The following is a 27,929-nucleotide window of genomic DNA, read 5'->3' on the forward strand; positions in this document are numbered from 1 at the left end:
GCTAAATCAATGTATTTATTTTTTATTTAACCTTTATTTAACTAGGCAAGTCAGTTAAGAACTTTCTTATTTACAATGACGGCCAAACCCTAACCCGGATGACGCTGGGCCAATTGTGCGCCGCCCTATGGGACTCCCAATCACGGCCGATTGTGATACAGCCTGGAATTGAACCAGGGTCTGTAGTAACGCCTAGCACTGAGATGCAGTGCCTTAGACTGCCGCGCCACTCGGGAGCCCAATGTGTTTCTGCCACTTCCATTGGACACATTCCGATTGTGTGGGAGAACATAATATGTTGTTCTAATAGTGAGTGGGTGTCACTGAGGTTCAGGTTGAGGACCACTCTTTCACATGGTCCATACTGCTGTGGGTGTGTGAGAGCTGAACTGTGGAGGATGATGGTGTGTGTGAGCCATGTCAACTCAGCAGAGTGATCCTCATCAATCTCACTTAGATCAGGGTCTGTACCGTGTTGAGCGGGCTAGCTCATTTCAACTTCATCCACTGGGCGTGCCTACCTGCTGGGTAATCAGAGTAGTAATATGATCGAGACATGCAGTATGCCTGTGTTAGCGTGATTCATAAATCATCAACTTTTGCCTTGCTCTAATATTTGCTCAAACAAAGCCTCTGAGAGAGCAGTCAATCTCTCCTCTCCAGATCTATCCAAGACTAGGCTGGGTTGATGGGGTTGTCCTGGATGCAATCTACAGCTCCTGTTGTTCAACATGACTGACTGTTGGATTTGACACTCTCCTACTGTGCTGAGAGCCACTGTGTATGGGTGTGGGGGGTCAATTGGCTACTCTATGAGTGTGTGTGTGTGGGTGTGTGGGTGCTGAATTGCCTACTCCATGTGGGTGGGTAGGTAATTGCTGTGTGTGCGCTCGTGTATGTATGTGTGTCTGTGTTCCCATGCTTGTGTGTGGTGTGGAACTACAGGGGCCCGTGGGCGTTGCCAGATGGCAGTATGATGGAAAGCGAGAAAAAATAACAGAGCAGAGCAGCCATCAATTTCACTCATATTGGGAAGGACTGAGCGAATGATTAAGCCTGGCTGACTCAGTCTGGTACAGGACAAATGGACTGAGAATACTCGCATACAACAACCTACTTTTAGCTCTTACCTTTAACATGCTTTATATACCATCTCCTCAGCTCCAATCTCACTACAGTATACTGCGCTGTAGCATATTTCTACACACACTCTGCCCCATATATGAAAGGAGGCCCCAGTACAACATGGTTGTTGCTGCTGCAGACTTTTACTTTGATCTAATCAAGCATTTCTTTATGTTGTGGTTAGTTCTATCAGTAGCCTATAGCACACAACTGCTGAAAGCTTTATATTTCAGTGTTTGATGTTGTATCAATCAATTTTAAAAATCAAAGCATGTCGTAGGAATGCCTCATGGAAAGCCTCCAATATTACACCAACTGAATTTGAATTTGGCAGATCATAGGATTGTGTTTTGTGAGATATTAGATACTGTTATTCATATAACGCTCCTACAGTCTCGGTTTTACTCACCTCTGGTCTAGCTAGTTCTAAAAAGCAGCAGTGTTGTTTTGTGTAAGCCTGTCATCTGGTCCAGGTTCATCGCCTGGCAGGTGGCGTAAAGTACTACTTCAGTGTTTTGGGGTATCTGTACCATTTATATTTTATATACTGCTTGCTTCATTACATTCCTAAAGAAAATGTCATTTTTACTCCATACATTTTCCTCTGACACCCTAAAGTACTTATATGCTTAGCAGGACAGGAAAATTGTACAATTCATGCACTTCTCAAAAGAACATCCCTGGTCCTCCCTACTGCCTCTGATCTGGCGGACTCACTAAACACAAATTATTTGTTTGTAAAGATGTCTGAGTGTTGGAGCGTTCCCCTGGCTACTTTTGATACAAGTATATTTTAGCAATTACATTTAAGCAATTACATTTACTTTTGATACTTAAGTATATTTAAAAACAAATACTTTTAGACTTTTACTCAAGTAGTATATACTGGGTGACATTCACTTTTACTTGAGTCATTTTCTATTAAGGTATCTTTACTTTTACTAAAGTATGATAATTGGGTACTTTTTCCACCACTGCACCTGGCCCATGCTACAGTGTGTTTGGCAGGGTGGGATCACAATTATGCCACTCTTTCACCTTCACTACTAGTGACTGGAATCAGTGGATGGGATATAGAAAAATGTTTTATATACCATCACCCCTACCTGATTTACATGGTAGTCACACCAGGTTATCTGCAACTGAATAAATGAAGTGTATTCTTCCAGCAAACTGTCAGTATGATTGGTGGGTTGGTGTTGTGTTGAGTAAGCCCTGTCGATAGTGCCAGGAGCATGTAGTGTTGTCGTCCCAGCATTGAGTTATCTTAACTCTTGTATGCCTTCACGTCCTTAGGGAGAAACTGCCCATCTGAGGACTGTCTACCACTCTGTTTCACTTAGGAGAAGAGACCATGCGTTTCAGTTACCTAGCAGCACAGAAACGCCCGTTTCCATTTTAGATCTGTAAAGGGGTCTCAGCAGCAGGAGTTAGTTACAGCCCAACATTTAATCCCCCTGTTTCTTCACACACCATTGTTTTAAAAGACACAGCTGAACAATTACACTAATCTAAGGATCATATGAATTAGTCATGGTAGTCATTGTCTCTGTTATCACCACATTAGATTAAATAAAGATTAGTGGAGATGATGCCAGCTATGGGCTGAGACTTAAAGGTTTCTGTGTGTGCCTATTCTTCTGGTGACTCTTATCTATTGTGTGATTCATTGGCTGTTGTTGTGTTTGATAAGCACCTCTGTCTCACCTCTGCTGAAGAGAACAGAACCCTTTTTTAAAAAATAATAATAATCTGAGTGCCTTTGATATTTGATATGGTGGTTGGAGACGAGGCGTGTGTGTGTGGCATTCGTGTGTTGTAATTGGTTTAATAAGGTTACCCTTTCTAGTCCCTCATGAAAACATTACATGTTAATATATGGTAAAATCTGAAGAGAAATCCAACAAACCTACTTTGCTTTTGGAAATGCTTGTATTTCAAAGTGCCACATGATTTTATGGGTACATTTTGTCAAGTTCTCCACAGTATAATGCTTTCAGAGATTTTGAATTGCCGGTTTTATATCTATTGGATTGCCACAAAATGGTACACTTTCTCTCATTGATATTTACCATGCTTGAGTAGTTTAAAGTGTGTGGTGTGTCTCCTGCCTAAAACTGGTCCCATTTTGACAACCTTAATGATTCATATTTGCAGTAAACAGAGAGTTGGAGAGGGCAGGGGTAGTAAATGCTTCCCAAAAAATGGATTTGCAAGCTCCTCACATGGCCCAGCTCACCTAGCAACCGAGAGCTGTTGTTCCAGAACCCTCCACCTGTTGTGGGAGGGCGTCCCAGAGGGATGCCTGACAGAAAAACATTGGCCCTGTTTATTCCCAGGTTACCGTATAGACAACAGAACAGGCTCAGGTGACTGCAGGGTGGAGACCGGATGCTCACTATAATGTCTCTTACTGTCTTCTGTACAGTTTCTGGATAGGTACTTACATGGGGTATAGCCAGTACAGTTAATGTGTGTAGCTGAGCTGGTAGGCATTTTGATGTAAACAGAATGCTACTATTTCTCCTTTCTGAGTGTTAGATTTTTCTACCATAAAAAATACGTAATTTTTGATCTGCATATGATTGTAACTGTATAAAGAAGAATACATCACATTTAACTTTGAAGCCTCCTCAGTGAAAATGAGGCCACTGTAGAGCCCAAGCTGACTTTAGAGGAAGTTGAAGACTATCCCAGCGGCCCGTTTCCTACAGTAGCCCAGCGTTGACTGCAGCAATGCTTGACCACATCAAGCCCTGACTAATGTCCCCTCTTCCCCTGATTTGTTTAAAGAGACAGAAGTAACTTTTTGCCTGAGGCGAGTCACTGATTAATTTCCTCACGACTCATGCAGTTAGTTTTTTCCCACTCATGCAGTTAGCGTGTTTTCTACTAGCGGTAGCCAAGTGTCCCCAAGCGCCATCAACAAGGAAACATCAAATTGTCATAGTTCGCCAGGGTAAAGTGACTGTTCTTCTTCCTGTGTAGCACACCACGGTACAATACTGTCATGGCAATGCATCATAGGATAACATCCACATCTTATCAAAGCTTAATCCATAATGACCACAATGACCTTGCAGTTGGGTGAATGAATGAATACACCCTACAACAGTAGTAAAACAAAGGGTTCCCTTAATTGTCTTAGACTGAGAATCCTGTGATTGGCTGTAGGATGTACAACACAAGCCCTGTGTATGTGTAGTCTATAGAGATGTTGTCTTTTTCTGTGTGGTGTGAACAGTACAGTAACTCTACACACAGTGGAAGTGTTCTGCACTGCCGAGTGCCTCTGACACACATTCCAACTCTTGCAAGGAGGCGTGCATTCTCGCCATAGCAACCGCAGCTTCTCATCCGGAGACTGGAAACCAATAGAAGTTGTAAGCAGTGCGCTGACATGATGCATGAAGGCTTACTAACAGTTCCCCATTGCCATAGCACTCTGTCTCTCTCTCTCTGTCCGACTTTCTCTCTTTTTGTCCTGTTCACTGTCTGAAATCTGTCTCTTCCTTGCTGCGTCCTTTGACCTCTTCTCACCGTCTTTGCCTCCCTCCCTCACACATTCCCTCCCTTTCGGAGAAGGCTCGTGGTAAGTGCTGGAGGCATAATGCATCTTGTCTTGACCCATGTTAAACCGCAGCAGTAGTCTGGTGAGAATAGACACTAGTGAAGTTGAACTGGAAGGGAGGACCAATTTCTTTATTTTTTTACCCACAGGCTGTCCAGGGCTGGCACTGAAATTTGTCACCTTGATAGTTGTAATTCTGACTGGTCTCTCTTTCCCTTCCCCCTCTCTCTCTCTCTACCCCTCTTTCTTCCTCCAGGCAAGCGGTGTGAGCTATCGTCCCGCTCCGGGCGCTGCGGCCCAGCTGTGTGTAAGAATGGGGGCACCTGTGTGAACCTGCTGGTGGGGGGGTTCAAGTGTGAGTGCCCATCTGGCGGTTATGAAAAGCCCTACTGTGAGATGACCACCAGGAACTTCCCCCTGCAGTCCTTCCTCACCTTCAAGGGACTCCGCCAGCGCTTCCACTTCACACTCTCCCTCTCGTAAGAACAACTATTACCCCACACAGTGGGACATTGTTCCATCTCAATCATTCACTTTCGTAGTACAAAGTAGCTCCCTAAATATAGTACTGTGATTCACTCCTTCTCTACACCTCTCGTTCTTCCTCTCACCACTCCACCCTCTCTTTCTCTTTTTTATGACTCCTCTCGAACATTACTCTTGCACTCTCTTTAAATGATCACTTCCTACATTCCACAACTGCTCTTATACGCTCACGCCTCTTTACAGCCTTCCTCCCCTCTCATTTACATAAGCTTCCTGGGGTTTCATAAGTTATTGAATCATTTGATAGCCGTAGTCCTTAAAAGGCTCATCTTCTCTTGCTGGGTTTGGGTTCCCTTAGCATAGTGAGTATCAAATCAAATTTATTTGTCACATACACATGGTTAGCAGATGTTAATGCGAGTGTAGCGAAATGCTTGTGCTTCTAGTTCCGACAATGCAGTAATAACCAACAAGTAATCTAACTAACAATTCCAAAACTACTGTCTTATGCACAGTGTAAGGGGATAAGAATATGTACATAGAGATATATGAATGAGTGATGGTACAGAGCAGCATAGGCAAGATACAGTAGATGGTATCGAGTACAGTATATACATATGAGATGAGTATGTAAACAAAGTGGCATAGTTAAAGTGGCTAGTGATACATGTGATTACATAAGGATGCAGTAGATGATATAGAGTACAGTATATACGTATACATATGAGATGAATAATGTAGGGTATGTAAACATTATATTAGGTAGCATTGTTTAAAGTGGCTAGTGATATATTTTACATCATTTCCCATCAATTCCCATTATTAAAGTGGCTGGAGTTGAGTCAGTGTGTTGGCAGCGGCCACTCAGTGTTAGTGGTTGCTGTTTAACAGTCTGATGGCCTTGAGATAGAAGCTGTTTTTCAGTCTCTCGGTCCCAGCTTTGATGCACCTGTACTGACCTCACCTTCTGGATGATAGCGGGGTGAACAGGCAGTGGCTCGGGTGGTTGTTGTCCTTGATGATCTTTATGGCCTTCCTGTAACATCGGGTGGTGTAGGTGTCCTGGAGGGCAGTTAGTTTGCCCCCGGTGATGCGTTGTGCAGACCTCACTACCCTCTGGAGAGCCTTACGGTTGTGGGCGGAGCAGTTGCCGTGCCAGGCGGTGATACAGCCCGCCAGGATGCTCTCGATTGTGCATCTGTAGAAGTTTGTGAGTACTTTTGGTGACAAGCCAAATTTCTTCAGCCTCCTGAGGTTGAAGAGGCGCTGCTGCGCCTTCTTCACGATGCTGTCTGTGTGAGTGGACCAATTCAGTTTGTCTGTGATGTGTATGCCGAGGAACTTAAAACTTACTACCCTCTCCACTACTGTTCCATCGATGTGGATAGGGGGGTGTTCCCTCTGCTGTTTCCCGAAGTCCACAATCATCTCCTTAGTTTTGTTGACGTTGAGTGTGAGGTTATTTTCCTGACACCACACGCCGAGGGCCCTCACCTCCTCCCTGTAGGCCGTCTCGTCGTTGTTGGTAATCAAGCCTACCACTGTTGTGTCGTCCGCAAACTTGATGATTGAGTTGGAGGCGTGCGTGGCCACGCAGTCATGGGTGAACAGGGAGTACAGGAGAGGGCTCAGAACGCACCCTTGTGGGGCCCCAGTGTTGAGGATCAGCGGGGTGGAGATGTTGTTGCCTACCCTCACCACCTGGGGGCGGCCCGTCAGGAAGTCCAGTACCCAGTTGCACAGGGTGGGGTCGAGACCCAGGGTTTCTAATGAGAGGTTTCTAATGGGGTCTGTAGACTGGAATGGCACCTTGTGTAACCGGGGACATTAATCTGAGACCCAGGAGTCTGATCTGATTACATTCAGTGGTCACTTTGAGCTTTGAGTCAGCGCTTGGCCTATTTCTCCTCTGTCTGTCTCGCTCATCAAGGTGAAGCTGGAGATATGCAACACACAGTCGGGCCTTAGGATTAAATCAAATGTTATTGGTCACATACACATGGTTAGCAGATGTTAATGAGAGTGTAGCGAAATGCTTGTGCTTCTTCTTCCGACAGTGCAGTAATATCTAACAATTCCCCAACAACCTAATGCACACAATCTAAAGAGGTGAATGTGGCACAGATGGTATAAAATACAGTATAAGTCAAACGTTATTTGACACATGCTCCGAATACAACAGGTGTAGACCTTACAGTGAAATGATGAATACAACGGATGTAGACCTTACAGTGAAATGCTTACTTACAAGCCCTTAACCAACAATGCAGTTTTAAGAAAATACCCCCCCACAACAATAGTGGGGCTATATACAGGGGTGGTGTCAAGGTAATTATATACATGCAGGTAGGGTTATTAAAGTGGGTATGCATAGATAATAGAGAGTAGCAGCAGCGTATTGGGGGGGGTTACAAATAGTCTGGGTAGAAATTTGATGAGCTGTTCTGGAGTCTTTAGAAGCCTCTTGGACCAAGACTTGGCACTCCGGTACCGCTCTCCGCTAGCAGAGAGGACAGTCTCAAATCAAATCAAGTTTATTTGTTACATGCGCCGAATACAACCCTTGTAGACCTTACAGTGAAATGCGTGTGTGTGTAGGTAAGTAAAGAAATAAAACAACAGTAAAAAGACATTTGAAAAAAGAGTAGCAAGGCTATATACAGACACCTGTTAGTCAGGCTTATTGAGGTAGTATGTACATGTAGGTATCGTTAAAGTGACTATGCATATATGATGAACAGAGAGTAGCAGAAGCGTAAAAAGAGGGGTTGGCGGGTGATGGGACACAATGCAGATAGCCCGGTTAGCCAATGTGTGGGAGCACTGGTTGGTCGGGCCAATTTAGGTAGTATGTACATGAATGTATAGTTAAAGTGACTATGCATATAAGATGAACAGAGAGTAGCAGCAGCGTAAAAGAGGGGTTGGGGGGGGAACACAATGCAAATAGTCCGGGTAACCATTTGGTTACCCGTTCAACAGTCTTATGGTTTGTGGGTAAAAACTGTTGAGAAGTCTTTTTGTCCTAGACTTGGCACTCCGGTACTGCTTGCCATGCGGTAGTAGAGAGAACAGTCTATGGCTGGGGTGGCTGGGGTCTTTGACAATTTTTAGGGCCTTCCTCTGACACCGCCTGGTAGAGGTCCTGGATGGCAGGCAGTTTTGCCCCAGTGATGTACTGGCCCGTACACACTACCCTCTGAAGTGCCTTGCGGTCGGAGGCCGAGCAATTGCCGTACCAGGCAGTGATGCAACCGGTCAGGATGCTCTCGATGTTGCAGATGTAGAACCTTTTGAGGATCTCAGGACCCATGCCAAATCTTTTTAGTTTCCTGAGGGGGAATAGGCTTTGTTGTGCCCTCTTCACAACTGTCTTGGTGTATTTGGAACATTCTAGTTTGGTGTTGATGTGGACACCAAGGAATTTGAAGCTCTCAACCTGCTCCACTACAGCCCCGTCGATGAGAATGGGGACGTGCTCGGTGCTCCTTTTCCTGTAGTCCACAATCATCTCCTTAGTCTTGGTTACGTTGAGGGATAGGTTGTTAATCTGGCACCACCCGGCCAGGTCTCTGACCTCCTCCCTATAGGCTGTCTCGTCATTGTCGGTGATCAGGCCTACCACTGTTGTGTCGTCAGCAAATTTAATGATGGTGTTGGAGTCGTGCCTGGCCATGCAGTCGTGGGTGAACAGGGAGTACAGGAGGGGACTGAGCACGCACCCCTGGGGAGCTCCAGTGTTGAGGATCATCGTGGCAGATGTGTTGCTACCTACCCTCACCACCTGGGGGCGGCCTGTCAGGAAGTCCAGGATATAGTTGCAGAGGGAGGTGTTTATTCCCAGGATCCTTAGCTTGGTGATGAGCTTTGAGGGTACTATGGTGTTGAACGCTGAGCTGTAGTCAATGAACAGCATTTTCACATAGGTGTTCCTTTTTTCCAGGTGGGAAAGGGCAGTGTGGGTGGTATGCAAATTGGAGTGGGTCTAGGGTTACTGGGATAATGGTGTTGATGTGAGCCATTACCAGCCTTTCAAAGAACTTCATGGCTACGGATGTGAGTGCTACTGGTCTGTCGTCATTTAGGCAGGATGCCTTTGTGTTCTTGGGCACAGGGACCATGGTGGTCTGCTTGAAGCATGTTGGTATTACAGACTCAATCAGGGAAATGTTGAAAATGTCAGTGAAGACACCTGCAGTTGGTCAGCAAATGCCCAGGGCACACGTCCTGGTAATCCGTCTGGCCCCGCAGCCTTGTGTATGTTGACCTGTTTAAAGGTCTTACTCACGTAAGACGGTGAGCGGGATCACAGATTCGTCCGGAACAGCTGATGCTCTCATGCATGCCTCAGTGTTGCTTGCCTCGAAGCGAGCATAGAAGTGATTTAGCTCGTCTGGTAGGCTCGTGTCGCTGGGCAGCTCGCGGCTGTGCTTCCCTTTGTAGTCTGTAATAGTTTGAAAGCCCTACCACATGCGATGAGCGTCGGAGCCGGTGTAGTATGATTCAATCTTAGCCCTGTATTGACGCTTTGCCTGTTTGATGGTTCATCGCAGGGCATAGTGGGATTTCTTGTATGCTTCCGGGTTAGAGTCCCGCACCTTGAAAGCGGCAGCTCTACCCTTTAGCTCAGTGCGAATGTTGCCTGTAATCCATGGCTTCTGGTTGGGGTATGTACGTACAGTCACTGTGGGGACGACGTCCTCAATGCACTTATTGATAAAGCCAGTGACTGATGTGGTGTATTCCTCAATGTCATCGGAAGAATCCCGGAACATGTTCCAGTCTGTGATAGCAAAGCAGTCCTGTAGTTTAGCATCTGCTTCATCTGACCATTTTTTAATAGATCGAGTCACTGGTGCTTCCTGTTTTAATTTTTGCTTGTAAGCAGGAATCAGGAGGATAGAGTTGTGGTCGGATTTACCAAATGGAGGGCGAGGGAGAGTTTTGTACGTGTCTCTGTGTGTGGAGTACAGGTGATCTAGAATTTTGTTCCCTCTAGTTGCACATTTAACATGTTGATAGAGATTTGGTAGAACTGATTTAAATTTCCCTGCATTAAAGTCTCCGGCCACTAGGAACGGCGCCTCTGGGTGAGCGGTTTCCTGTTTGCTTATTTCCTTATACAGCTGACTGAGTGCGGTCTTAGTGCCAGCATCTGTCTGTGGTGGTAAATAAACAGCCACGAAAAGTATAGCTGAGAACTCTCTAGGCAAGTAGTGTGGCCTGCAGTTTATCACAATATACTCTACTTCAGGCGAGTAAAGTCTAGAGACTTCCTTAGATTTCGTGCACCAGCTGTTTTTTACAAATATGCATAGACCACCCCCACCCCCCCCTCATCATACCGGAGTGTGCTGTTCTCTGCTGCCGGTGCAGCATGTATCCCGCTAGCTGAATATCCATGTCGTCATTCAGCCACGATTCCGTGAAGCATAGGATATTACCGTTTTTGATGTCCCGTTGGTAGGATATTCGTGATCTTACCTTGTCTAGTTTGTTGTCCAATGATTGCACGTTGGCGAGTAATATAGTTCAGTTATCTTTGCCTTCTTGGGTACAGGAACAATGGTGGTCATCTTGAAGCAGTGGGGACAGCAGACTGGGATTGGGAGCGATTTGAATATGTCCGTAGACACTCCAGCCAGCTGGTCTGCTCTGAGGATGTGGCAAGGGATGCCGTCTGGGCCAGTAGCCTTGCGAGGGTTAACAGGTTTAAATGTTTTACTCATGTCGGCCACGGAGAATAGGGGGGCGCGCAGTCCTTGTTAGCGTGCCTCGGCGGTGGCATTGTATTATCCTCAAAGTGGGCAAAGAAGGTGTTTTAGTTTGTCTGGAAGTGTGACGTCGGTGTCCGTGACGGGGCTGGTGTTCTTTTTGTAGTCCTTGATTTTCCCGTAGACCCTGCCATATACGTCTTGTGTCTGAGCCATTGAATTGCAACTCCACTTTGTCTCTTTAACGGCATTTTGCTTGTTTGATTTCCTTGTGGAGGGAAAAGCTAAACTGTTTATATTCAGCCATATTCCAAGACCTTTTTCCACCTTTTTACATGTGCGTGCGCATATGAGATGAACTCCTACACCTAGGGGACTTTCATCCTGGTATGCCTTGATATTTTGGGAACATGTATTTACTCTCAATTAACGACCATCCAGTTTTATATGAGCACGAAATCATAATGGTGTCATTTGTCTGATACAGGTAGAGCAAGTTGTATTTCTAGTCCAACATCAAGGACTAGTATCTTGTGCGATGTAGCCAGGGGATGGTGGTGCTTAAATAAAACAGATGAGTAACACTGAACACAGTCGATCGCGGATGTACATTCATGTAAATGAGACACGGGTACACTAATTTGAATGAAATGCTCCATCCCAACTGACAGCACTACCGTGGGTGTAATATCCCATCATAGCAAAGACGATACCCCCAGTTGCTATCACTGTAAAATTACATGGCCATTTTTTATATACATTTGTGATGTTTTCTCACTCTAGAAGTTCTTGGCAGGGCTTGAAACTAGCCATTAATGAGTAGTGGTGATAATGATATGCCTTTGTGAGTTTAATGGAAGTGGTGGCCTTTGTTTAAATGTAGCTCAGATGGCAGTCTTTTGGATCTCTTTCTTAAAAGCCTTGGCCTGTAGTTCCCAGATTGCTCCCAGAGCTGTGAAGTAGATGGTGTGTAAAGCTGTGGATATAACAGCTAACACCCAGCAGGCTGTCTATCAGGGCGCTCTGTTACCTGAACCTGGCTTGATCAGGTTACTGTGGTAAAGGGCTTTTCTCATGGGGAACCTCAGTAAGGTGGAGCCTATAGACTGCACTACAGTAGAGCGAGAGTTAGCAGGAAGAGGAAATTGTGAGTTGGAAGTGTGTCTGTTACCAGAAACAGCCTTAGTAGCAACATTTGTGTCATATTTTAATAATACCTCTCACATTGTTAGTATTCATGTCAGGTTTGGCCATCTATAGACTTCCTCAATGCACATGTCTAATACAGTCACATCAACTTGCCATTTAACCATGGCCCTTGGCCCTTACACATGTCAATATGTGTAGACTGGTTGTTAACTTTGCTAATGGCAGTCTAATGTGACATATATAATATTGCTAGAGAAGTCAGTTATGGTTGATTTCACTCAGTCCGGGGGGGAACTGGAAGCTGTGTGCACAAGCCTTGGAAACATATTCATTGATGACAAGAAGGCCAAGCCATAGATGAAAATAAACAATATTTCTAGATGCTAACCATAATAAACAACACAAGATTTCCTGTTTCAAACCAAATCCAACTGTATTTGTCATATGCTTCTTAAACAACAGGTGTAGACTAACAGTGAAATGCTTACTTACGGGGCCCTTCCCAACACAGCAAATAGAAAAATTATAGAAAGATAATAACACAAGGAATAAATACACAATGAGTAATGATAACTTAGCTATATAGATTGGGTACCAGTACCGAGTCAATGTGCAGGGGTACGAGGTAATTGAGGTAAATACATACAAGTATGTGGAAACCCATTCAAATTAGTGGACTCGGCTATTTGAGCCACACGGTGCTGACAGCACACAGCCATGCAACCTCCATAGAAAAACATTGTCAGTAGAATGAACTTACTGAAGAGCTCATTGACTTTCAAAGTGGCACCGTCTGATAGGATGCCACCTTTCCAACAAGTCAGTTTGTCAAATTTCTGCCCTGCTAGAGCTGCCGCGGTCAACTGTAAGTGCTGTTATTTTGAAGTGGAAATGTCTAGGAGCAACAACGGCTCAGCCATGAAGTGGTAGGCCACACAAGCTCACAGAACGGGACCGCTGCGTGCTGAAGCGCATAGCGCATAAAATCTAATGTCCTCGATTGCAACACTCACTCCCGAGTTCCAAACGGTCTCTGGAAGCAACGTCAGCACAAGAACTGTTCGTCGAGAGCTTCATGAAATGGATTTCCATGGCCGAGCAGCTGCACACAAGTATAAGATCACCATGTGCAATGCCAAGCGTCGACTGGAGTGGTGTATAGCTCGTCGCCATTGGACTCTGGAGCAGTGGAAACACATTCTCTGGAGTGAAGAATCACGCTTCACCATCTGGAAGTCCGACGGACAAATCTGGGTTTGGCAGATGCCAGAATAATGATACCTGCCCGACTGCATAGTGCCAACTAACATTTGGTGGTGGTGGAGGAATAATGGTCTGGGGCTGTTTTTCATGCTTTGGGCTAGGCCCTTTTAGTTCCAGTGAAGGGAAATCTTAACGTTACAGCATACACTGACATTCTCAACGATTCTGTCCTTCCAACTTTGTAGCAACAGTTTAGGGAAGGCTCTTTCCTGTTTCAGCATGACAATGCCCACGTGCACAAAGCGAAGTCCATACAGAAAAGGTTTGTCGATATCGGTGTGGATGAACTTGACTGGTCTGCACAGAGCCCTGGCCACAACCCCATCGAACATCTTTGGTATGAATTAGAATGCCGACTTAGAGCCAGGACTAATCGCCCAACATCAGTGCCCGACCTCACTAATGCTCTTGTGGCTGAATGGAAGCAAGTCCCCGCAGCAATGTTCCAACATCTAGTGGAAAGCCTTCCAAGTAGCTATTTGGTTAACTACTTAGCAGTCTTATGGCTTGGGTGTAGAAGCTGTTTAGGGTCCTGTTGGTTCCAGACTTGGTGCATCGGTACCGCTTGCGGTGCAGTAGTAGAGATAAGTTGTACACATTATGCCGTACACATTACCCTCTGTAGCGCCTTGCGTTTGGATGTCAAGCAGTTATCATACCAAGTAGTAATGCAGCCAGTCAAGATGCTCTCAATGGTGCAGCTGTATCTTTGCCAAATCTTTTCGTGCCTTCTTCACGACTGTGTTGGTGTGTGGACCTTGTTAATTCCGTAGTGATGTGAAGACTGAGGATCTTGAAGCTCCCGACCCGCTCCACTACAGCCCCGTCACAATGGATGGGGGCGTGCTCGTCCCTCCATTTACTGTAATCCACGATCATCTCCTTTGTCTGGCTGATGTTGAGAGAAAGGTTGTTGTCCTGGCGCCACACTGCCTGGTTTCTGACTTCCTCGCTATAGGCTTCCTCATCGTCGTCTGTGATCAGGCCTACCACCGTTGTGTCATCAGCAAACTTAATGACGGTTTTGCAGCCGTGCGTGGCCATGCAGTCATGGGTGAACATGTTTGAGATATTCAGTGCTATTGTAATCAGTTGGTGCGTTTTGTTTTTCTCCTCTTCCCTCTTGTCTGAGGTCATGATTATCATTCTCCTCAGTAAGCAGGTCAGCATTGCTGTGCCCCATGGCTACACTCTGGGATAATGCATGCACGCTCACACACTGGCACACACACACACATAGCCTCGCAACATTTACCAATGTGCTCTGAAAGTGTCCTGAGAGACTGTATTTAGATCTCTGGAATCTCTCCCTCATTTATAATAAGAAAGTAGGCTTCATCGGTCTGACGCGGTCTCCGTCTGAACAGGCAGATGCGGACTACAAGCGCCAACGAGTCACACCAGTAACACAGACGACAGGGATCTCAGTTCTCCCACAGATGTTCAGAATGTTCCAAATGTAAAACGGAGCACATCCACTGTTTGGTCCCCTGGGACATGAATGAGGGGAAATGATTTTCTGGTTCTATAATTTTCTGGCAACTTCTGCATTTGGCCTGGACTGCCGGCAATATCATTATGTAAGGTAACACGGTGTCACACATGAGCTTTTTACCTTTGTGGTGAATCAAATTAAGACACCTCGGTGACCCAGAACTCGGTGACCCAATGAGTTGGCTACCCAGACTATTTGCATTGCCCCCACTCTCCACACCACTGCCACTCTCTGTTGTCATATATGCTTAGTCACTTTAATTAACTCTACCTACATACTACCTCAACTAACCGATGCCCCCTGCACATTGACTCTGTACCGGCACCCCCCTGTATATATTGGTATTTTTTACTGCTGCTCTTTAATCACTTGTTACAGTTATCTCTTATTCTTATCCTTATCTTTTGAAACGGCACTGTTGGTTAGGCGCTCGTAAGTAAGCATTTCACTAAGGTTGTATTCGGCGCATGTGACTAATCAAATTTGATTTGATTTTTGATTAGATTTTTTTATAGAACTGGTGCCGTCTTTTTTCCTATGCCCTGTGGTCTTTCTGCGGTTGGAACACGTCGTTCCTTGAATCCCAGGTTGGACGAGAGCGTTAGTGGCCTCTGGATGGGTGCCAGAGGTGCACTGGATTGGTTAAATGTGTCTAACTGTCCATTAACGTTACAGTAAAAGACAACAACACAATGACCTCCAGCTCTATGGACATTCTATTTCTGTGGTTTAGTCACTGTCCACGGCATGCTGTCTGAGTTTATGGACTGTGTCGAGCTCCACACCAACACTGCAGATATTACGTTGTTTTGTAGTGCATTTCTCCATCCCTGTCAGAGAACGGTGGTCGTGGTGGTTAACCCTGTTGGGTGCTCAGTGATATGTGGAAAATTGCAGCATTATTACATTTTGTCCTCTCTGCTCCTCAATGGGGAATCACTAGGGACAGTGCATCAATATGCCCTCCTAGTAACCTAATGGGAAAGGAAAAACGTTTTCTGGTGTGTTCAAAATCTGTATCCTCTGCTATAATAAGGCATGTCAGTCAGTATATTGTACGTCTGTCTGTCTTGTGGCAAGGGTACTGGATGGGGTTCTAGACATGATATTGATACAGAACCATTTAGACATGTTTTTCAGCACTGAATGTTCAATGTGGTTGAAAATGGTTGAAAATGCATTTATTGCAGCAATGACAAGTTATATTTACAGAATGCATCTTCACATAGTCCCCCCCCACAAAGACCCTTCCTCAGTGAAAAGACTGTTGTTTACTCTTAGTCTTTGGCTGTGAATGTACACTCTGAGCCCTGTTTCTTTCTGTCTTCCAGATTTGCCACAAAGGAGCCAAATGGTTTGTTACTCTACAATGGCCGCTTCAACGAGAAACACGATTTCATCGCTGTGGAAATCATTAACGAGCAGATCCAGCTCACCTTCTCTGCTGGTAGGAGGGGCTTCTGTTAGTGCACGTCAGCCAATTCATCCCAAATCTAGTTGTTATTAATATATTCACATGTGATGGTGACAAGTGTTGGTACGAGCCCTGATCCAATGATGTGTGAATAACCTTTGCTGACTTGTTCTTTTTTTTTAGGTGAGACCAAGACGACTGTGTCACCCTACATCCTTGGAGGTGTCAGTGATGGCCAGTGGCATGTGGTGCAAGTTCACTACTACAACAAGGTACGTCAGGGGAAACCTGGGCGAGGCCTTGTGGTCCTATAAAGTATAGACTGGTTCAACACTAGACAAAACACAGATTTACTGGGTCTGGGAAATTTAATTTTACCTTTATTTAACTAGGCAAGTCAGTTAAGAACAAATTCTTATTTTCAATGACGACCTAGGAACAGTGGGTTAACTGCCTGTTCAGGGGCAGAATGACAGATTTGTACCTTGTCAGGGGATTTGAACTTGCAACCTTCTGGTTACTAGTCTTACGCTCTAACCACTAGGCTACCCTGCCGCCCCATATAAATCAAATCAAATCAAATTTTATTTGTCACGTACACATGGTTAGCAGATGTTAATGCGAGTGTAGCGAAATGCTAACTTGAGTCAGACTAGGCTACTGAAAAGGCCCACTTGGCTTTATCAGACCTCACTCTGAAGCACTGAGCAGGAGGACGAAGAGCAGGTCATTTCCAACATCAGTACAGTACATGCCTAAACTGAATTATGTTTGTCTTTTACCACAGACTTGAAATATGAGACATACAAGACCATATTTTCTTAACATGTTTGGCCTGCAATTGACTTTTATACCGGTAATTGATTTATGGATGTTGTGTAGTGTTTGTAGATCTGGATATAGATTTTTACACTGTACTTCGTGTCCCGTTGACATCCATTTATACTAGATCAGCTGTACTTCATCAAGTGTCTGACGGCACTAGTCTATAGAGTGATGAGAGTCAGGATTCTAGCTGGACCACACTGGGAGAAGAATACCCACGGTCCTCTGTGGACATTTTCACTTTGCTGCATCCTGTCAGAACTGCTGCTGTGTCATTCCAGAGGACCGTTGATGGGACAGTGCAGTGTGCCAGACAGACATAGGAGGAATGAGAGAGAGCTAGAGAGATGGAGGGGGATGAGACAGATGGATAAAGAGCGAGAGAGACACTAGAAAAGGGTGGGAGGAATGTTTTCACAGCTATGCTCAGTGTGTATGTTGGAGAAAATAGAACTCATACAAACAAGATATTTTTCCTTGACGACGGCTTCAACTTTTTTATTTCCATATCAATCAGTGAAGAATGTATGGAACTATAACCCACTACCCCTTGTCCCTTATCCCCATCCTTTTCAGCCCCCCCAGACCAACACACAGGATGTTACATTTTGGTCTATTCAGAAAGTCACTTTGCATCATAAAGCTGTTGCCAGGCAACCCCCTCCTAGTGTGGATATTCTATTCATGGTCTATAATAACAGGGCCATGTCAGATTCAGCCAGCAGAATGTGAGGGAACACAACATCTCGTGGGCCATTGGAGGAAAAGTCTTTGGTTCCCATCAAAGCAGGGACATTATTCTTTCATTAATCACTTTGTTACAAACCAACAAGTCCAATGAAAGTCTCCATCGCTTGTTTTATTGTGACCTAGTAGTTTTTGGATTAAACGGACAGTAACAGTCTCCAGTGACCTAGTAGTTTTTGGATTAAACAGACAGTAACAGTCTCCAGTGACCTAGTAGTTTTTGGATTAAACGGACAGTAACAGTCTCCAGTGACCTAGTAGTTTTTGGATTAAACAGACAGTAACAGTCTCCAGTGACCTAGTAGTTTTTGGATTAAACAGACAGTAACAGTCTCCAGTGACCTAGTAGTTTTTGGGTTAAACGGACAGTAACAGTCTCCAGTGACCTAGTAGTTTTGGATTAAACAGACAGTAACAGTCTCCAGTGACCTAGTAGTTTTTGGATTAAACGGACAGTAACAGTCTCCAGTGACCTAGTAGTTTTTGGATTAAACGGACAGTAACAGTCTCCAGTGACCTAGTAGTTTTTGGATTAAACAGACAGTAACAGTCTCCAGTGACCTAGTAGTTTTTGGATTAAACGGACAGTAACAGTCTCCAGTGACCTAGTAGTTTTTGGATTAAACGGACAGTAACAGTCTCCAGTGACCTAGTAGTTTTTGGATTAAACGGACAGTAACAGTCTCCAGTGACCTAGTAGTTTTTGGATTAAACGGACAGTAACAGTCTCCAGTGACCTAGTAGTTTTTGGATTAAACGGACAGTAACAGTCTCCAGTGACCTAGTAGTTTTTGGATTAAACGGACAGTAACAGTCTCCAGTGACCTAGTAGTTTTTGGATTAAACGGACAGTAACAGTCTCCAGTGACCTAGTAGTTTTTGGATTAAACGGACAGTAACAGTCTCCAGTGACCTAGTAGTTTTTGGATTAAACGGACAGTAACAGTCTCCAGTGACCTAGTAGTTTTTGGATTAAACGGACAGTAACAGTCTCCAGTGACCTAGTAGTTTTTGGATTAAATGGACAGTAACAGTCTCCAGTGACCTAGTAGTTTTTGGATTAAACAGACAGTAACAGTCTCCAGTGACCTAGTAGTTTTTGGATTAAACAGACAGTAACAGTCTCCAGTGACCTAGTAGTTTTTGGATTAAACGGACAGTAACAGTCTCCAGTGACCTAGTAGTTTTTGGATTAAACAGACAGTAACAGTCTCCAGTGACCTAGTAGTTTTTGGATTAAACAGACAGTAACAGTCTCCAGTGACCTAGTAGTTTTTGGATTAAACGGACAGTAACAGTCTCCAGTGACCTAGTAGTTTTTGGATTAAACAGACAGTAACAGTCTCCAGTGACCTAGTAGTTTTTGGATTAAACAGGACAGTAACAGTCTCCAGTGACCTAGTAGTTTTTGGATTAAACAGACAGTAACAGTCTCCAGTGACCTAGTAGTTTTTGGATTAAACGGACAGTAACAGTCTCCAGTGACCTAGTAGTTTTTGGATTAAACGGACAGTAACAGTCTCCAGTGACCTAGTAGTTTTTGGATTAAACGGACAGTAACAGTCTCCAGTGACCTAGTAGTTTTGGATTAAACGGACAGTAACAGTCTCCAGTGACCTAGTAGTTTTTGGATTAAACGGACAGTAACAGTCTCCAGTGACCTAGTAGTTTTTGGATTAAACGGACAGTAACAGTCTCCAGTGACCTAGTAGTTTTTGGATTAAACGGACAGTAACAGTCTCCAGTGACCTAGTAGTTTTTGGATTAAACGGACAGTAACAGTCTCCAGTGACCTAGTAGTTTTTGGATTAAACGGACAGTAACAGTCTCCAGTGACCTAGTAGTTTTTGGATTAAACAGACAGTAACAGTCTCCAGTGACCTAGTAGTTTTTGGATTAAACGGACAGTAACAGTCTCCAGTGACCTAGTAGTTTTTGGATTAAACGGACAGTAACAGTCTCCAGTGACCTAGTAGTTTTTGGATTAAACGGACAGTAACAGTCTCCAGTGACGTAGTAGTTTTTGGATTAAACGGGCAGTAACAGTCTCCAGTGACCTAGTAGTTTTTGGATTAAACGGGCAGTAACAGTCTCCAGTGACCTAGTAGTTTTTGGATTAAACAGACAGTAACAGTCTCCAGTGACCTACAGAAGTGCTTCCTCTTGAGTGCCCACCGCTCACACTAAAGCCTTTTATGACCTGTTTTCTTTTCTATCATATCTTACCAGCTAGTTTCCTACTCATCTTTAGCACAATACAAACATGAACTCAATAATGGAACTAGCATAATGTTAAGCAGAGGCGCAGACCAATGGAAGGGACATTTTCCTAGAAAACTGCCCAGAGTTTTGGTTGAACTAAACCCCCCCCCCATCAAAGTTCACCCGCTGCTGCAGCATTGTCTCATTGGTCCAGATCCAGTGAGTCATAGAGGTAGAATGATGGCTCCTCCCCTCTGAGGTATCTCACGCCGGCCGGCTCACCCCGGCCTGTCCCTGTCCGCGGGGGGGTGGGTGGGATGAGGTGGGGGCATTATAGATTGAAATGTGCCTTTCAGGGGAGAGGGGGAGTGTGGAGAATGGCAATGACCACTGCTTTTGTGCTGGGCTCGGCCTCCAAAGGGACCATAGGCAGTGAATGATGCGGCCCCGGGGAAGGTGCCCCACTCTCTGTTCACCAGCAAGGAGAGAAAAACAGGGCGGGAGAGGAGCAAAAGGAGGAAAAGAAAGGCGAGAGAGGTTTTGACTTGGGCTTTGAGCGGGACACTGCGCTTCAGGGCTAACCTCTCTGGTTGCTATGGTGTTTCCAGTCAGACCTAATATTACTGTTGTTTGCTCCCATGCTCCTCCTGTCCATCCCTGTCATCGTGGATAACAATGAACTCATATTCCCATGTTTCCCTGTCACCCCGCTGTAATGAGGGGAACAGTGTTATTATGTAGTCCTGAGTAAGTATGCTCTCCAATCAGCTCTGACAGGCCGGGGCTTTGTGTAGCAGACTGAGCGGCTGACAGACATTAGCAGAGAGTCATTATAGCAGAGTCAACAGCCATGACTGATGATTGCTGCTGGGAGCGATGGCCCAATGCGTAGGTCAGTGAACGAACCAGAGAATTTGGACCAGTCTGTTCCGGACCTTTCTCAACTGAGGGGAACCGTGGAAAAGAGCGTGTCGGGTGATTTGGTTTGTGACCATTCTAACAGATCATCACACACTGCAGGTTTGTTTGTCCCAACAAATTAGTTTCCCATTGCCTCACAAGGGGTCAACTAAAGGATTAAGACATTTTGGTCAAGAGGTTTAGAGGTTCTTTCTACCGTTCTAGTAGCCGGTGTGTTGTGAATAATGAAATCCATCTGCACATATTTCAGACTCAAATCAGCAAAGCAAATAATCCTATTTGCCAGTTATTAGATACGATAATAATGCCTAATGGGAGACAGATGAGGTGTTTAAAGAGGAGGGCTAATATTTGATCAGTGCAGTGGAACAATGTAATTAAGTCTCCATCCTCTCAGAGGCAGCCAAGCTTGATCACAAGACCCACAATGAGCTCCTCTAGTATTCAGCTCCTCACAGACAGCCCCTCAATGGGACAGCTGTATTAATAGCATGCTGCAAGCGCAGATATAATCTAATCTACTCACTGGATAGGATACAGGGTTGGAATGAGAACCATGTGAGGGAGATGTGGCAGTGCCTCTGTCTGCAGTGCTCCTTGGAAAAGGGATGGGGCTCTGTCATGACCTACAATATTACAGCTGTCTAGATGTGTTATGCCAGCAGTGTGTGTAAGGTCCACCTATACTCCATTTGTCTGGTCTGTATTCTTAGCCCCATTTGATTAAAGGGCTCAGACAGTTATTATGGCTCTGCAGGAATATGTAGACAAATCACAAGTGTAATTTATGATGATCTTATGCTATGAATAAAATTTGCTAATTATATTTTTGTTAAGAAGATACCTTTTTTTTTTATCACAACCCCCCCCCCAAAATCACATGTATTCCTCAGCTCTCAACAATCAGACCACCCAGGAGAGAGCAACACTAATCGCTCAGTAGCCCACGCTACTGAGCGATTAGTGCTATTTGAGGTCGGTTCAATTTTAGTTTAGGTTATTTTCATTAAAATTTAAATGTGGGTTGAATGCTGTAACAACACAGAATAAAACAATTAAAAGTCCCATGATGGTAGTGACTGTCCATTACTGCTTATCATTGATTATCTTTTATTCACATTACGTAAATAAAATATTTTAGTTGATGACTTTATTAGGCTATTTCATTCCAAGTCACCATCTCATCTCTATAGAGCTGCTGCCTATGCTGTCTGACAAAATATCTATTTTAGTAGTTCTTCAAAGTCATTTTTTAAATTTGTTTTAATTTCACATGTATTTAACAAGGTAGGCAAGTTGAGAACAAGTTCTCATTTACAATTGCAACCTGGCAAAGATAAAGCAAAGCAGTTCGACACATACAACAACACAGTTACACATGGAGTAAAACAAACATACAGTCAATAATACAGTAGAAAAATATGTCTATATACAATGTGAGCAAATGAGCTGAGATAAGGGAGGTAAAGTCAATAAATAGGCCATGGTGGCGAAGTAAATACAATATAGCAATCAAAACACTGGAATGGTAGATTTGACAGTAGATGAGTGTGCAAAGTAGAAATACTGGGGTACAAAGGAGCAAAATAAATAAATACAGTAGGGGAAGAGGTAGTTGTTTTGGGCTATGTACAGGTGCAGTGATCTGTGAGCTGCTCTGTCAGCTGGTGCTTAAAGCTAGTGAGGGAGATATGTGTTTCCAGTTTCAGAGATTTTTGTAGTTCGTTCCAGTCATTGGCAGCAGAGAACTGGAAGGAGAGGTGGCCAAAGGCGGAATTGGCTTTGGGGGTGACAAGTGAGATATACCTGTTGGAACGCATGCTACGGGTGGGTGCAGCTATGGTGACCAGCGAGCAGAGATAAGGCGGGACTTTACCTAGCAGGGTCTTGTAGATGACCTGGAGCCAGTGGGTTTGGCGACGAGTATGAAGCGAGGGCCAGCCAACGAGAGCATACAGGTCGCAGTGGTGGGTAGTATATGGGGCTTTGGTGACAAAACGCATGGCACTGTGATAAACTGAATCCAATTTGTTGAGTAGGGTGTTGGAGGCTATTTTGTAAATGACATCGCCAACGTCGAGATCGACCATCTCGATCGCGCATTCTTCCATCTCTTCTTTCCCTCGGTGTCAGCTCCACACAGACCGGACAAGTTGGCGGCGCAATAGGTTATGGTCATTGTAGTTAATTACAATGTTTTCTGCACTAAACTATGTAGACTATTGGCCTGTTGGAATCTACAACTCCAATCTACATCGCACAGTTCGGGCTTGATCTGATTTCTCTCTAAAGGACTGAGCTTGAGCTCACAGAAAAAAAAGGAAAGTAATGGAATTCAAATATTTGAACCGATGTTGGTAAATTAGCTGTTTAAAAAACAAAAAATAATCGACATCGCTCAGCACAAGACCACACTGCACATGGAGACTATTCCTATATGCTCTGTCCATAGCTCAGTGCCCAGGCCTGGTCAGTCAACAGTGGGATGGTGGTCAGTGGTGGTTACCCCTCTCATTACAGTGTTGCTAGCCACTGCTGACACAAGCTCTAACCGGGCTGACGGTCTATATGAGCTCTGTGTGACCTCGGGAAACGCTTGTGTTTGAAAAGAGGTTGTGACCTTTATTGATGGGATCGTTATTCTACCCCTCCGCCCCTCCTTGTCTTGTTTCTCCCTCTATTGATTCCTCACACAATGAAAGAGATCCTTTGTGCTGAAGAAGACCGTCACTGTGCTGTTGAGCAGGGCTTTTCCGCCGTGTGCTGTTGAGCAGGGCTTTTCCGCCGTGTTGTGCTGTTGAGCAGGGCTTTTCCGCCGTGTGTGTGCTGTTGAGCAGGGCTTTTCCGCCGTGTGTGTGCTGTTGAGCAGGGCTTTTCCGCCGTGTGTGTGCTGTTGAGCAGGGCTTTTCCGCCGTGTGTGTGCTGTTGAGCAGGGCTTTTCCGCCGTGTGTGTGCTGTTGAGCAGGGCTTTTCCGCCGTTGAGCAGGGCTTTTCCGCCGTGTGTGTGCTGTTGAGCAGGGCTTTTCCGCCGTGTGTGTGCTGTTGAGCAGGGCTTTTCCGACCGTGTGTGTGCTGTTGAGCAGGGCTTTTCCGACCGTGTGTGTGCTGTTGAGCAGGGCTTTTCCGACCGTGTGTGTGCTGTTGGTTATGTGTCAGCCTCTGACTTGAACTGTGGGTGTTTGGCTTTAAATTATTGAAGCACTGAAAACATTGAGATAAATTGGGATGATGTTCCAGAAAACTGTAGGGCTGAATATAAAAGCTAGTGGCTGACTTTTCTCTTCAGAATTTATTCAAACTTTTCATTAGGGTTGTTAAAGCTTCTTGAAGCTCTTGACTTGAGAAAATCCTTCTCTGGGGGTGAACGTTTCAATGACAAAGTAGATGGTGAGTGTTTTTGATTTTTAATGCTAGTTTTTACGCTTAGTAAAAAATTAAGTGTGATTACTGAGTTTTTGACACCTTGTTAGACAGGATTGGTTATGATCACACTGATATACTGAGATGTGTGGCATAACTTCACACTACCTTCAGACAGACAAGCAATCTATTTATGTGCTGAGCAACCAAAAATACTTGACAGTGACACATACAAACAATAAATTGGATATTCTGAGACAAAAAATAAACTTCCACACATTTACCTGCCTTTTGTAACTTGAAGAAGAAACCTAGAGTCTCAGCATATTTTTAGCATCAAGCAGTCCTTGAGATACACCTGTGATTTTTATTTTCAAAGAATCCTCTGAACAGTCCCAGAAGGCTCATTATAGCGTAATGTGTGCTTTCCTGTCCCTCTCAATCTATCTAGCCATCCATAACCAAACACTACATACTGTATGTATGTCCACGTTCTTCCCAAACACATACAGTATCGCCCATTTAGGAAGGAGTAGCATAACGTATAAATGCTGTACTATTTAGAAACTCCTATCACCATGTGCTGCTATTTACAGTAGTATGTCAGGTGACTTCCCGCTCCCCCCACTCATCTGCTGTAGGTGCTCTCACCATAACACTGGAGCCAAACTCAACAACTCCTCTTCTCTCCTCACAGCCAATCCTAAACCAGGCCAGCATGCCCCAGGGTCCCTCTGACCAGAAGGTCGTCGTTGTAACCGTGGACAACTGTGACACCTCAGTGGCACTGCGATTTGGTCATGTAATTGGGAACTACACCTGCTCTGCCCAGGGCAGCCAATCAGGATCCAAAAAGTAAGGGAATGGGAGGGTCTTACTAGTATTTCACTATGCACTGTTATTTGCCAACAGTTGCAATTATAGTAGAGTTGAGTAAAAGCCTTTTGAAACCATGAATTCAGTTTTAAAATTGCCACAAGCTGAACTTACTCTTGATCTAGTGTACTATTGTTGTGACGCCAAGAGCAAAAGAGAAATCCCAATTGGCTGAGCAAAACAGGGCTCTCATTATGGTACAGATTATATATTTTTTAATTAAGTCTGTCACGTCCAGCTTGTAAACATATTTTAGTTCAGTGAGGTGTATCTGTTTTCCTCCCTGGAAAAATACAAGCTGATAAATATTTAATAAATGCTGTTCCAGTGTGTTGATGTGTTTTGGTATAGAAGCCAAGATCGTAGAAGCAGAGCTAAGTGTTAATGATATGTTGTGGTATAGAAGCAGAGCTCAGTGTTTTTATTGATATGTTGTGGTATAGAAGCAGAGCTCAGTGTTTATAATGTGTTGTGGTATAGAAGCAGAGCTCAGTGTTTTTAATGATGTTTTGTGGTATAGAAGCAGAGCTCAGTGTTTATAATGATATTTTGTGGTATAGAAGCAGAGCTCAGTGTTTATAATGTGTTGTGGTATAGAAGCAGAGCTGAGTGACAGATTCTAAATGTGCCTGACTCTGTCCTATCTTTCTGCTGTAGATCTCTGGATCTGACTGGTCCTCTCCTCCTAGGGGGTGTGCCCAAACTGCCTGAGGACTTCCCCATCCAGAACCGCCAGTTTGTGGGCTGCATGAAGGACCTGAGGATTGACAACCGCCACGTCGACATGGCTAGCTTCATCGCTAACAACGGCACTCTACCAGGTTAGTAACCTTGCACATTGCCATTTGACTGAACCATTCTGTGCCTGTTTTATAGCATCCACCCTTCCCTGCTGTCTTAGTTGAGCACTATGAGCTGAGTTGGGGAAGTGAATGTACCTTAAGTTTTACCTGAAGTATGAATAATTTATTACCCCTTAGCATAATGAGGTTGGCTTGAACTATTCCTCAGATGTCTTTAACTTCCCAGGATGCTCTGCTAAAAGGCACTTCTGCAATAACAACCCGTGTTTGAACGGAGGGACCTGCGTCAACATGTGGGGCTCCTTCAGCTGTGACTGCCCCCTAGGATTTGGAGGCCGGAACTGCGAGAAGGGTAAGTGAAGTAACGCCGTTGCCGGAGGTTGGAAAGCTTCCTCAAATGGTTAAAACATGAGATCAAAGCTAACCAGGTTTGGTTGGCCCCATGACCTACCATTATATGCCCTTCTTAGTAAAGAGGTACAAGGACTCTACAGGCGTGCATCAGGAGTAGACTACTAAGTGACCCATCAGACAGACAACATCCCCCAGCTCGTCTGACCTACACTTAACTAGTGTCTTTGTAGTTGATGGACTGTACCATAACTCAACAACCAGGTGGTTACAGTGACACTGACCATTTAATTTGCTTCTTAGTGCTGCGGTGTTAAAAGAGCATCTGCCATATTGTATTTTCTTATCATTTTGAAACGTGCCTTTTTGAGTGTACAGTGTAAATCTAGTGCGGAAACATTTGCATAGACACCACGCAGAGGAGATTGCTCAGGGTGACGCGTAGAGGGAATTGGCAGGGCTGTAAGTAACTGAAGTAGGCTCTTCAATCAGCAGAGTGTTGAAATATTTCCTCATCGTTTTAGAATCGACTCTTTCCTGGCACAGATAAAGCCAGTCATCATTTATTTGCTGACATGATGGTTTCATAAAAGCATAAGGTTACCTATTGTACACTGTATTTTATATGTTATGTTGATTCCTGTTTGGACCCAGGAAGAGTAGCCGCCGCCTCGGCTGCAGCTATTTGGAGATCTTGATAAATACTAATACGGAGCATTGCTGTTTTATACCAGACATTTCACAAGGGTTTGTGAGGGTCCCAGATGTGTATACAGTATGACAGATGCGATATCCCATAAGCTTGTATGAATCTGTCATGAGGGATCATGTCACATTTGAATAGAGCTATATGTTTAAACCTGTTCTCTTGAATAACACCTTGGACATGTTTAAGGTGAAGTCTTTTATTTCTCAGTTTGAGAGAGTTGTTTGTTAGAGCATTACTAGTGTCCATTTCTCTTCTCAGCTCCTCTGTGCTCTGCAGTTGTTTGACTTGCTGGTTTACAAGCTGGGACGGCTCATAAGAGGGAGATTGCGAGAGGGAAGAGAAAAAGGGATACTACTCAATAAATGGTGAATTACACAAAAGCCTCCCTGTTTTAGTTTAGAGTAAAATCCAGTGATAATTACCACTTCTTTCTCATAGTTAAGGGGAGCCCGAGAGGAGGGATAATGAACGGGGATGGGGAAAGGGTTCCTCTCTCACTGAAGCAGATGAACCCATGTGACTCCTTCATTTCAAGAAGAGAGGGAGAGCGGAAGGGAAAAGGAAAACAGAATGTAGTCTAGAACCGTGCTGCTGATCTTTAATCTAGATAGTGGGTTCCGATGGCATGAACATTCATGTTCTACCAAGAACATGAACTATGCCACGCCACTACAAAGGTCACTATCAAAATATTGCTGTTAAACTTCCAGTATGTAATAGGATCGGCCATTAGGGGTTAGAGAGGGCAGAACAGCTAGTAACCATGGAGAAAATCCCCAGCATCTCACTTCCTTTCTGATGTTCACCACTGACTCTGGGTGGACAAGGGTATGGGGGAAACAAATACTTTCATTGTCAATCCCATGAGCATGCCTGCCTTTTTATATGGACCCTGTTTAGACCAAACACGCTGCAAAT

General features: G+C 44.4%; 1 protein-coding gene across 5 annotated transcripts in view; it reads left to right on the plus strand.

Annotated features, from left to right (window-relative positions):
- LOC112217911 (cadherin EGF LAG seven-pass G-type receptor 2-like) overlaps nucleotides 1-27,929 on the plus strand; it is an 86,028-nt gene that overhangs the window by 36,483 nt on the left and 21,616 nt on the right. For all 5 annotated transcript variants that reach the window (XR_006078743.1, XM_042296609.1, XM_042296611.1 and 2 more), the window contains exons 3-8: nucleotides 4,953-5,175; nucleotides 16,135-16,250; nucleotides 16,401-16,489; nucleotides 24,970-25,127; nucleotides 25,806-25,969; nucleotides 26,178-26,303. Coding sequence is in view for 4 of the 5 variants with exons in the window: in XM_042296609.1 (XP_042152543.1) it covers nucleotides 4,953-5,175; nucleotides 16,135-16,250; nucleotides 16,401-16,489; nucleotides 24,970-25,127; nucleotides 25,806-25,969; nucleotides 26,178-26,303 (876 nt within the window). In the remaining variant the exon portion in view is untranslated. The remainder of the gene's footprint in view (nucleotides 1-4,952; nucleotides 5,176-16,134; nucleotides 16,251-16,400; nucleotides 16,490-24,969; nucleotides 25,128-25,805; nucleotides 25,970-26,177; nucleotides 26,304-27,929) is intronic.

This window comes from Oncorhynchus tshawytscha, linkage group LG02, assembly GCF_018296145.1.
Source record: "Oncorhynchus tshawytscha isolate Ot180627B linkage group LG02, Otsh_v2.0, whole genome shotgun sequence".
Classification (NCBI taxonomy): domain Eukaryota; kingdom Metazoa; phylum Chordata; class Actinopteri; order Salmoniformes; family Salmonidae; genus Oncorhynchus; species Oncorhynchus tshawytscha.